This window comes from Tribolium madens, unplaced genomic scaffold (genome assembly GCF_015345945.1).
Source record: "Tribolium madens isolate multiple individuals breed KSU strain unplaced genomic scaffold, Tmad_KSU_1.1 Scaffold_19;HRSCAF=116;Tcas5.2_LG9, whole genome shotgun sequence".
NCBI lineage: Eukaryota > Metazoa > Arthropoda > Insecta > Coleoptera > Tenebrionidae > Tribolium > Tribolium madens.
In genome coordinates, this window is record NW_025400983.1 from 10,281,166 (window position 1) to 10,293,195 (window position 12,030).

Sequence of the window (12,030 nt, forward strand, 5' to 3'; positions counted from 1 at the left end):
AAAAACACCGAAATGCAATTTCATGCTTACGTTTATGTTGTATAACGTATGCATAGGACTTTGCCCCTTAGTCGCTCGATTGTGACGTACATAACCTCAATTTTTGTTACATCATGTTTATATATTAATAAATAGTATCCTTCAATCTTATAGTTTATTAAAAATGTTGTCACTACACCATCGGCAAGTCTTAAAGCAAATTCTACCGAAATTGGAAATTTTTGTTAAAAATAAATCAACTGTTAATTACCAGGAAATTAGGATACCTGTGCCGTGGGGCCACGTTGCAGGCAGGTGGTGGGGCCCCACGGACCAGCGACCTGTTCTAGCTCTCCATGGGTGGCAGGTAAGTTACTTGGTTATTTTCGAACCAATAATTTTCTTGATTTTAAGGACAATTGCGGCTCATTTAACCGAATAATTCCACTTTTGAACAAAAATGTGGGTTTTTTGGCCATAGATTGGCCCGGTCATGGCTACTCTTCGCGAATCCCGAGCGGCCTATACTGCCACTTTACAGACTATCTCATCCTAGTTCAGTATTTAGTCAATTATTTCAACTGGTCTAAAGTGTCCCTTATTGGTCACTCCATGGGTGGTATAACATCCTACATTTACACCATGATCCATCCTAAAAACGTCGATTTCCTCATTTGTCTCGACGGGGCCAAACCCATGATTGCCGAAAACAACATCCCGCGAATGGCCCGAAACATCACTAATTTTTCCCGATATGAACATTTCGAACGGAGCAAAGAGGAGCCCCCCAGTTACACAATGGAAGAAATTAAGCAAAAGGTCTGCGCCCCGAATAACAAATCAGTAGCGTACGAACAGGCACATCATTTAATCGAACGCAATGTCGCTCCCTCTAAAAACAATCCAGGGAAGTACTACTTCACGCGAGATCCGCGATTGAAAGCGGGAGAATTGATGAATTGGCCCCAGGAAGAGTCGATCAGTCTTTCGAAGTCGATCACATGTCCGGCATTTATCGGCAAAGCCATTAGTGGCTCGTATTATGAAGTTAAAAAGAATTTTTACGATGTGTTAGATGTGCTTAAAAAAAGTAGCGTGGATTGTCAGTATCATAGGTTGGAAGGCACACATCATTTTCATCTGAATAATCCGGAGATTTTAGCAGAGTTGATAACGAAATTTATTGATAAGCATAATGTGGAGAGTAGGGAAATCGGTGGTATTAAGGAAGAGATGAGACAGATGCGGGCTGCATAATGTGTTCTTTGTGTGTTTATTTGTTCTAAGAGGGGAATTCCGAATTTGGCTGTATTTCTGCAAAATAAATGCTTACCAGAAATAATAACTAGGTAACTTTTTTAATATTAATTTTGTGTGTTTGTCGATATTTCAGTTATCCCACGTTTTGGCGACAATATTTTTTATGTTCACAAATTTTTTGGTTTACACACTTAAGTTTTAAGTTGTTCTACCTAATAGAAATAATGCCGAAATTTTTTTAAATATCTAAAAGAACCTTCAAAATGTTTTGATACCTGAACAGATGAGATAACTAACGAGGAAGTTGTATAAAACAATCGATTTTTTCATTCCGAAAAGTATTGACACTTCTGGATAGAACTTTATTTCATTTCACTACATGTAATTATTGTTATTACCTGTAGGACATATTTTACAAAAAAGTATAAGTATATTATGTGTGTATTCAGAATAAATTATTTATTTACATTACGTGTACTATCGTGCTACTTACAAAAATTGAGAAACTAAATAAATTGAAAATAATGAATAAGTATGTTAAAATATAACAAAAATAAGACTACAAGAAACAAATGGTCAATTGAAAATTGTACTTCATCGATTTATCGTATTTTTAACACATTTAGTTCAGTGGGATTTTTGATAACTAATTAATGTTTTATAAGATTATAGTCATAAAATACATAAATAGAGTTACAATAACAAATATTATACATATATTGTATTTTTAGATGATGTTAACAAACAATAAAGTAAAAAAGCGGTGCAATGACTCAAAAAAGTAACCAAACCATTTTCAAAATTCCAAAACATTTCTCGTTACATTTTCGGAACAAAATTATGAATCATGAACCGCTGTGACTAATTCAATGTCTACATAGCAGGAAATGTTACAAAATTCCTTCAAACAGTCTTGTATGATAAATTGATGAAATATCCGAGTATTTATTTACCACAACGCATGGGGAAATTCTTATTTAAAAACTTCGGGTAGGTCTCTACAAAATCCAACCAAGCGTGTGGCCATTCCCTCTTTAATTTTTCCTCTCAATTATTTAACATTTCGTGTTTCACAAAGGGATATAAGGTGTAAATGGCAAATTATCACGCTTATTGCTAAATTTCTTTCGTAATTAGTTTTTTCCGCAAATCCAACTTTCGCAAAATGAGAAAATTCCTTTTTTTAATATTTTATTTATTATTTAAGTTTCTCTTTATTTTGTTGACGTCTGACGTGCTTTTATATACTGTAAACAAATACCTGCCAGTTTTGTTTTTTTTTTAAATTCAAGCCAGAACGTACTATCTTATCTAAGTTAGTCATATGAGTGGCATATTTAGTCTCCCAACAAATGTGTAATGTGATTATTATTGAAATTTTCATCAGAGAAAAATTACTAGTCAAAAAAATATAAAAAATGAAAGACATAATAACGTGTGCTTAAACTTTTTAGACAAACAAAAATTATTAAATTATGATTATTATGTATAAACACTAAAAGATTTATTAGATAATAAATAATAACTACCAAACTAGATTGTTCGTGTTGCATTTTCGCTAATAAAAAAAGATTTAAAATACAAATAACTAAGTAGTTTTTTTAGTCTCCTCAACTTTTTTTACATTTTTTTTATATTTTGAAAATGTTATACTTAAATTTTTTTGATCTGATTTTTTTATTAAAATTGTTTCGTTTTGTAAATTTAGAGAATTTTTTAAATTGCTATATCTGGATAGTTTTTAGTCTACGTCTGAATATTTTGAAAATTCTCTACTAGCATTGTAGAAATTCGAAAATTCCGATTTAGAATCTCATTTCAAGCCTACAAAAATTTCTTAATTAGTATTTCTACATACTTCTTTTAGTCCCCCTAACTTTTTTAGTCTGAAAATGTTTTTTTAGACCTGAGTTTTTTATTTAATTCACATCAAGAAAATTTGTTATTTCTGGATAATGTTTTAGTCTACAGCTCATTATTTTAGAATTCTCTACTAACATTTTTGAAATTTTTTTAATTGGTATGTCTGTAGTCTCCAGAACTGTTTAAAATTATGAAAAAACTTCAATGATATTTATTTAATGCGAATAAAAATGGTAACTGAAATACTCAATGTTGGATTATTCAATCTCGAGTGATAAGTGATAAGACAAAGTGGATAGAGTGATAAAAAAATTGAAAAAAATAAAATAAACCCTTTCTACAGTGGATTACCAAATAGTGCTTGAATTACCCACAGAGCGTGCGCGGCATATGTCAATCCTCCATATTTGATGATAGTGGTTTCCCAAAAACGTCTATCCAGTGGAGAAAGTTTGAAAAAATAGCAACATTCCTCAAACTTATCTGAAATAATGTGTTACAAATTATATTTAGTGATAAAGTGATGTGAGATGTGGTGAAGGCCAGGCCACCAGCCTATTATATTTATTTATTGTCAGTAGGTAGGTTTATTGGATACGTTGTCAACTTACCTATTAAGAGGTATTTACTTGAGATAAATAGGACGAAAAAGTAAACATTTCGTATACGTGAAAACACCAAATTAAATCCTTGATTTATTTAATTAATTTTATTTAGGGCACAGACGAGTAAGTGTCAACACAAACCTGGCAATTTTGCCATAAATGGGGCCCCCAAATATGAGCAAATAATCGACTATTAATCATACCATTGATTTACTATTACCAACAATTAAGCGAATTTTATTCGGGGGTTATTTTTTTTCAAAATTCAAAACGAAAATTTGTCTAGCTGGCTGTGCCAAATGTTAAGTTTTGTGTCATATTAATAATTTTTGGGTTATGTTTTTGTATTAATAAGGAAAAAGCTATTTTATGAATTAAAACGGCAAAATTACATCATTATTTACATGACAGCTATTAATTAATGAAATTAATAAAAGAGTTGTAGTTTGTTATTACTATAACCGTTCATAACGAATTGTATCTGCAAAAAATAATTATCTAGGTTTCTTCCGTGATTATTATCAAATTAGGGCGATTGAAACGTCCTTGATTACATTACAACCGCCTTGTCCAATTTGCATAATCTATCGGTACCTTTTGATTGAAAAAAGGGGCGGTTATTGAACCAATCGTTGCTTCATCATGCTAATGCGTGGTAAATGATTCAACCGAAAATAATTACATTAATGGGCGTACCATACATTAGCATGTCTAAGTAGCTGCGATTTAATTGGAATTCCAGTTTGTAGCTCAAGAAGAAACAATGCCGGGGCCACCGCCGCCGCCACCCCCTGGCATGATGCCGCCTCCACCACCGGCCCCAACATCCTTCCCCAAAGCCGGCAAACCGGACGATCGAGCGGCGCTATTGAAATCGATCCAGAAAGGCACCAGATTGAAGAAAACTGTAACGAATGACCGAAGTGCGCCAGTGATAGGTAGATAACAACAGTTTTTACATTTTTAAGTGACTTAAATTGCGTTCTAGGGGGGAAGACAAACAACAATTCCAACAGTTCAGGTCCGCCGAGTGTGGGGGGAACCCCACCGTCGACTCCAAATGGGTTAAATTTAGGCGGATTGTTTGCTGGAGGGATGCCCAAGTTGAAACCGACGGGGAAATTGCCAGCGAATAGTGTTAATAATGGGAAAGTAGGGCTTCCGGTCAAGAATTCGAGTAGTTTACAAAATGAATTGAAAAAACAAATGGCAAGTGATAATAAAAACCGAGGGCCGCCACCACCGGCTCCGGTCAGAAATGTAAGTGCAGACGATAAAGAAGTATCCTTGATTTTTGTGGTTATCATTGCAAATTTCCGTTGGAGATGTCCGTGACTTTTTCTTGATGCTCTAGACCAAGATTAACTAATGACATTTATCCAGTGGACGTTTATCTAAAAAATAAATTATAATAATAGTGAGTAAACACTTCAATATTTCTGACGGAATACACAAAAATTCTATTGCTTTTATTGACTTAGCGATAATATTTTTTCTTGTTTAATGATTACAATAAAAAAGCACAAGTTTGCCATTATAATAAATTAATGAAACTAATCTTGTAAAACAAAGAATTTTACGATTGTGGTTTGTAAGTATGAAATGAACATAATTTTTGCCAAGGACAATTGAAATTACACCAGGAATAACAATATCCTAGTTGAAATTATTTCAAAATGTTTTTTATATTAATTGGCAATTTTATGGTTTTGCGGAACTTGATTTTCTTGTTGTCTTGTGGAAAAATTGTTTTTGCAACAATGTATGATTCCTGTATTACGCTTCACTGAAATCTTAATTTTGTGGTGATAGTATCTAATTGTGATTTTACTTCAAAATTCTTTTATTTTTCGTAAAGATAACTTTTCTAAATGTATGTTGTGTGGTTAAAAAAACGTAGTTTTTATTTTATTTCCATTATTACTTAACTATTGTTGTCTTTAGTATAATTTGCCAAGGTTGATTGGCCATAAATTTCGTAAAATTAGAACAACTTAGTTATCATTTTTTCCAGTTTTAATGATCTTGTGATGTGAGGATTACACTAGCAATTCGGGGAATGATAACATCAATTTAAAGATCTCTTGAAAATTGGATGGATAAAATATTTTTATTTCGTAATTGTAAAGAAAAAATTGCGTAATTGCGTTACTGTTGTAAGATATTGCAACACAACAATAAAACGGTGGCATATTTTTTGTGTGTGGATATGTATGTGCACTATATTATTTCATTTTTGATTTTATTAATCAATGAGGAAAACTCAACATTGTGGTAAATGTGTGTAGATTTTTACATTAGTTGCAAATATATTTAATTAGTTTAGTCAATTTTTTTTTGATAGATAAGTATTATAAGTATAATAAGTATTAATATAAGAAATTTTAAATACATCATTATTTAAAATGAAAACAAAAATACAGCAGTTAGAAACGATTGGATTGTTGACAGTGGCGAATCTAGCCTCTTTTTAGTGGGACTCGAGTCCAGGAAAAAACGCTTCGAGTCAGCCCTAGCAAAACTTTTAGTATGATTTGTACTTTGTACAATTTTAAAAAGATAGCATGAAAAGACAAACAATTAATTGCAACTATTCACCAAGTCTATAGTTAATATAGAATTTTCTGCGCTTGAACTTTGCATGTGTTAACAAATCATTTTTGAAATACCTGAGATGTGTAGCTTGAGCTCAGGCAATTTTTGCTACTAATTGTTCAAGAGTGTATTGAAAATTTAAAATTCAAAAATATGTACTTTTATTCTTTAAATTGGTTAGTCTGTTTGGAAAATTGTTACTTCTTTCTATGTTAAAAGCAAACCACACTTAATGTAGAACACAACTTCAAATGGAAAATTGATCTGTCGGTACTACGGACCAAACTAACCTTTGAAATTTGTATTTTGATTTTTCTACACATTTGGTTTTGATAATACACAATAATTTTTATTGCAGGTACAAACTTTTTACTCTTATTAAAAAAAATGGTTTTAAATCTGAGTAAATAGGAGGTACCTAACAAACATTAAAGTTTGTAATCATCATTATTTATTGTTTAGAGTTAGAGGTTTTGTTTATAAATTTTAAAAACAAACATCAAATAAATATAAAATTCGTGAATCATATTTGATATTATTTAGTGCATTGATACTTTTATGTAGACTTTGATTTAATACGTAATTAAAAATTGCTTAAATGATTTGATGACTGTGAAATTTTTATCGTCTACTTAATGGTTTAGTTTTGTTATTATATGGACAACAATTAAAGCATTTTATTGCTAAATTACGACCGTCTTATTACGCAATTTACATATTTTATTTGATTATTTTAAATTGTAAAAATATTCAAATCAAAATTAAAATCTTAATTAAAATTTAATTTTTGTTGATTTATTTGCGGATCGTCATTCGCGGTTGATTTTTGCAATCGACATTTCCCACAAGTTAGATAATAAAATTCCGTCTATTGTTTAATTAAATTTTTTCACATTGAATTTCAGATTCCCGAAGAAAACGGTACACGTCAACTCTCTTCATTAAAAGTCGGCTCAACGAACGGTTTACACTTAAATCAAAGTTCTCTTTTCTCAAACCTCCAACAACAAAACAGCACTCTCCATAGAAAAGTCAAAAGTAATGCCAACCTAAGCACGTTAGATAGTCCCGATTCAATAAACGGTTTCAACCAAACTACCAAACCTGTGATCAGTCACGGAAAACCAAATCTAGCTCCAAAACCGCCAGTACTCAACGGTAATTTCATCATCATTTTATCATTTTTAATATTGACAGAGACATTTCAGCTAAACCAGTGGCTCCACCGAAAAAACTCGTCATCAACGGCAAACCCGTCGGCCGCGCCCACAGTATGCGCAGCCCCCGGACACCTTCGCCGCAAAGCCCTGACGCTAACGTCCCTATGAAATTTGGCACGGTTCGCAACCTGTCATCTGTCATTGGCCAAAGTCTGGCAAATTCCACCGGAAATTTAAGCCCCAGACAAAGGCCGGCGTTGAACGGCCGACCGAATGCTCCTCCACCCTCTATACCATCGCAACAACCGCCTCCACCTCCGCCCCATGGCAACCAACTGCCTCTTCCACCCTCGAAAACCGGTTCGGTTAAACCGCCGAATCATGCGCCGCCTCCACCTCCTTCCGCGTTACCTCAACCTCCCAATCACACGCCGCCGCTGCCGCCTCACCGGATGGTCCCATCGAGAGCGCCACCGGCGGTGCCAAGTAATAATTTTGCGCCGCCCCCGCCACCGAGAAATTCGTCGATGACGTCGAATAGAAAGATTGTGATGGATTTGGAAGAGAAATACAAGCATATGTTTAATGACCCTAGTACTTTTCCTAAACCGCCACCGTATAGGAATGTTTTTAAATTTTACGCAAGTAAGCAAGGTGGGTATTTGGGGAGAGAGGTAAATGTCTGGGGTTGAAACGGGATGATGTGAAATTATCTTGACTCAAGAATTGTAAACGGGATTTTTTTTGTATAACACATGCGAAATTTACATAAATTTTGTTGTAGTCTTGCAAATGAAATAATGAATACTCTCAAAATATATAATTTGCAAAAAAATATTGAAATGAATGATTATTAATTAGTACATTAACATTACAAGTTAAAAAGTTGTTATTCATTACGACAAAAGTTTTAATTTTCTTGGTTATTATTACTGAAATATCTTCTGTGATCTTGACTGGGTGTAATTTCATAATCTTTTGAGAAATTTATGTTGATAGTTTAAAAAGTAACATAAAATAGTCGTGTGATTTGTTAAGTGGATAATTTTCATTAACTTTTATTGTAAATAAATTGGGATAAAAACTATTTTTCGTTTTTTCTCGCAATTGTTGTCTGTACGAGAAAATATAAGAAAAATTTTGCATAATAATACTGAGCATCTTTCCTTTACGTAAATAACGTAGTCCACATAAAACTACGAGCTTGATAAACTAAGAGTGCATGTTACATACATACATATTTTCCAGGTAAGAATGTTCTTTGGGTTGTACTTTGAGTTTATCACTTTGTAGTCTTAGGTGGACCACTCGGTATAAATTAACGTCACAAATCCCTTAAAGAAGATTTATTAATAAATTGAGACGTCGCTAACAACTTTTTTTAATTAGTAACATCAAGAAAATAATCTATTAGTTTTAACAATAAATAACTACTATTGTTTAATCTCGTATCGCATCTGTAGACTACTTGTTTTTTTTTGGACATTTTTAATAATTTTATTTATCAAATGTAAAAAATGCGTGCTTTAAATGTCCACAGGTGTACTTTGTTACTATTTAATCCGTTAAATATGTATATTTTTTAAACTGGTTCTTTAATGTCTCATCAATTTCTACGTTATTCCTTTGTTTAGTTTTGCGTTTAATAATAATTACACATACGTCATACCGATTTCTGTACTTAACTCTACATTTAGTGTATTTCTTAGAGGCACTTAGTGCACTGATAATTACTTGTAAATTAATTGTTCCTTTCTGTTATAAAAATACTAAAAACTTTAATATAATTTTTATAGCTTTTAGAGTTTGGTCGGTACAAAAAATATATCGGTAGAAAAAGGTGTAACTACTTTTTACCTTAGCTCGTCTTGGATCTTTGTTTTTACTTTTTTTGCAAATATATCCAGCGTCAGGTCATTCAATTATTCAAGTGCGTCTTTTTTGCGTTATTATCACCAATTAGCAGATAAAAGAAATTAAATACCATGTAATTTTAATACAATCAACATGTGAGCATGCTTCTTAACATTTTTTTATTGTATGAATTATTATAGGTGTTGCATTGAAATGTCGTGGCTTAGTTTATTATTGTTTGTAAAAATCAAACAAATTAAGATAATACATCATTCCGTTTTAACCGTAGTTGGGTTTTTCGTTTTTCTATTTTTTTTTTCATTTTTGGCATTTTCTCTTTGAGACAGACTCCAATTGCTAAACGGACTTGCAGCTGCATGTTCACCATTGGCATTGCATGACTACTAACAACATTATTTACTGGTGACTTTTGTTTAATTGGAACACTTTTTGATTTTTCTGTAAATACGTTTCATTTTGTTTTTTCCATAATATTACCTAATGGGAATGTTTTGTTTTTGTTGTTTTATGCAATAGTTGTATATTGCTTCCTACCCTAACATAAGCTTATTGCGTAAAAATGTGACTGTCTGGAACCACATGTCATGAGCTGGTCAGATTTTGTTGCTTTTTGCGTTGTGAAAATAACCGATTTGTCATTGTTGTGAATTATTGTAGCTGCTAGTAAACAACAGGCGCCACAACCGCCCAATTTGCAATCGACAAGTAGAACTTGGGACGCATCATCAGCCTGCTAGCACCAAATTTCCTAAATTTTTAATTGTTGCTCAAGTGTGTGCAATTGTCATATCAATAATTCATTTCCGGTGGACTCTAAAATATAGCTTTATATTATAATAAAATTACGACTGGATTGTTGAACAAAGTGCTTTACGTTTGAAATATTATGTTAAATGGACAGGCAAGCTGTTATATGTTTCAAAATGATTGAACAATATTGTTAGTCTCGTTGGCTGTGGATTTTTCTGTAGGGTGATTTTTGTTTTTTATTTTCCATTGTCGAGAGTTATTAGAAAGACTGCTTAGAATAATTAAGATATTTTTCTAGCAGTATTTTCGAGTTGGAAAGAATTACCAAGTACATATTTGAAAAGTTTTGTACCGTTCCTAGTTTTAAATTTATGATCAAAGTGGTCTCTTGAAATATGTAGAGACAGAAAATATGACAAATTTCATACTCTCTGTTTCTATTTTAAACAGTGTTGCAACTTAAGTTTTATATTACACGCCACTCCGATTAGAAATTTAATTAAAGGCACGGTGTTAGTCAAATTGACCGGTTTAATTAAACGTATTTTTTTATTAGTCATTTATTTGTTTAAAAATAACACTTGTTATAGTTTTTCACGTAATTAAATAAAAACCAAATCTAATATAATAGAGTTTAAGTCTAATAAACACTAAATTAGGTACTTATATCCTTAAGTATTGTGCTATTTTTTGAAGCAAATATGATCGACATTTAAACATATTTGCTCTTTTAGCATTTCATTTTTTATTAATTTATTTATCATTTGTATTTTATTTGTAGTCTTATCTTCTTATTAGTATTTTTTATTATTTCATATTTTACATACTTTTCTCTAGATTTTAAAAATTGTTATTGCTAGTCACAATAATATCTTCCATTAGCAAATATTTCAGTCAGTGCCTAAATAATCTTTAAATGTATATACAATTGTAAATATAATGTACAAAATTATAATAAAAAAAGTAATATTCTACCAACATGTTTTATTTTACCAGCCAGATCATATCCCATTTTTATTTTTGTTATAGTGCATGTAGATATACTCATATCTCTAATTATTGAGTTAATAAAATTGTGCGTGAAAGTTACATCCACAAATTTTAGGCGCTTATGAAAAATTTATAATTATTATCTTTTTACATAATTTCGAACGATACAATTTTTGTTTCGTTGTGAAAATTAATTTCATTTGCAAGAATCTGAATGGAAAAAAAACGAAAGCCAACATTTTGCAAGTAGCTGTTTGTTATTTAAATTCATTCCTTGTTCTGGTCGGAAAACAAGTTCAGTTGAAACACAAGGGATAAATAAATGTTTGCTATATTTGTAACACAAGAAACATTTACATGCCGCCGCTTTCTACAAATACACTACTGTTTGAGAATACAAATTTTATCTAAAAATTTACTCTTCAGTAATAGAATAATTGAGAACAGCTTCTAAGGGTATAATTACAGAAAAAAAACCTTGATTAAATGTTTATTATGTACACACATTTGCAAGTTTGGGCAAAACATGTTGCAGGTGGTGTCTGTGTTTGTATAAAAAAACAATTTTTGAAGTAACTGACTTTAGATATCCAGGATCAATGATAAACAAAACATATTTGTTTATAAATACGAGTATCTCAAATAATTAATTATGCAAACCTTTTATTATGTTATGGTCTGTAGCTTTACACTTTTGTTTACCAAAAATGCATTTTTTTTCATAATATTTTTTTTTACTAGTAATAGGAGAATGAAAGGTCATCTTTGGTCAAGAATTAAAGACGCTGTACATACAGTTTTGGTGTTGCTGACTATATTATAATACAAACCGCTTATTAGAATAATAAGATATTATTAGAATTTTTCGAAGCAGAATACCGACGGAAATGCTTTTTTACTAAAATAATATAAGCAAAAACGATAGACAGGTAACTTTTTCTACGTAATTTAAT

General features: G+C 31.6%; 2 protein-coding genes across 6 annotated transcripts; both read left to right on the top strand.

Moving 5' to 3' along the window:
* Positions 1-80: 80 nt before the first annotated feature.
* Positions 81-1,327, top strand: LOC123015898 (probable serine hydrolase). The gene is made up of 2 exons (XM_044415954.1): positions 81-346; positions 394-1,327. Exons 1-2 carry the CDS (start codon positions 164-166, stop codon positions 1,234-1,236), a joined length of 1,026 nt encoding a protein of 341 aa, XP_044271889.1. The 5' UTR covers positions 81-163; the 3' UTR covers positions 1,237-1,327.
* Positions 1,209-11,059, top strand: LOC123015897 (WAS/WASL-interacting protein family member 2-like). Of its 5 annotated transcripts, none has more exons than XM_044415950.1 (6): positions 1,209-1,328; positions 4,450-4,645; positions 4,696-4,967; positions 7,208-7,460; positions 7,511-8,116; positions 9,995-11,059. In XM_044415950.1, exons 2-6 carry the CDS (start codon positions 4,471-4,473, stop codon positions 10,072-10,074), a joined length of 1,386 nt encoding a protein of 461 aa, XP_044271885.1. In that variant the 5' UTR covers positions 1,209-1,328; positions 4,450-4,470; the 3' UTR covers positions 10,075-11,059. The 5 variants fall into 5 exon arrangements, with proteins under 5 accessions (XP_044271885.1, XP_044271888.1, XP_044271883.1 ...); XM_044415953.1 differs by lacking the exon at positions 1,209-1,328 and adding an exon at positions 3,471-3,683 and having other exon boundaries at positions 9,664-11,059; XM_044415948.1 differs by lacking the exon at positions 1,209-1,328 and adding an exon at positions 3,471-3,683.
* The last annotated feature ends 971 nt before the right edge of the window (positions 11,060-12,030 follow it).

What these genes read in the sequence shown, in the direction of transcription:
- LOC123015898 (XM_044415954.1), top strand. Translation starts at nt 164, where the DNA reads ATGTTGTCACTACACCATCGGCAAGTCTTAAAGCAAATTCTACCGAAA. An exon ending in TAGCTCTCCATGGGTGGCAG is followed by an intron (nt 347 to 393) that starts GTAAGTTACTTG and finishes CTTGATTTTAAG; the next exon opens with GACAATTGCGGCTCATTTAA.
- LOC123015897 (XM_044415950.1), top strand. Translation starts at nt 4,471, where the DNA reads ATGCCGGGGCCACCGCCGCCGCCACCCCCTGGCATGATGCCGCCTCCA. An exon ending in CACCGGCTCCGGTCAGAAAT is followed by an intron (nt 4,968 to 7,207) that starts GTAAGTGCAGAC and finishes ATTGAATTTCAG; the next exon opens with ATTCCCGAAGAAAACGGTAC. An exon ending in ATTTTACGCAAGTAAGCAAG is followed by an intron (nt 8,117 to 9,994) that starts GTGGGTATTTGG and finishes GAATTATTGTAG; the next exon opens with CTGCTAGTAAACAACAGGCG.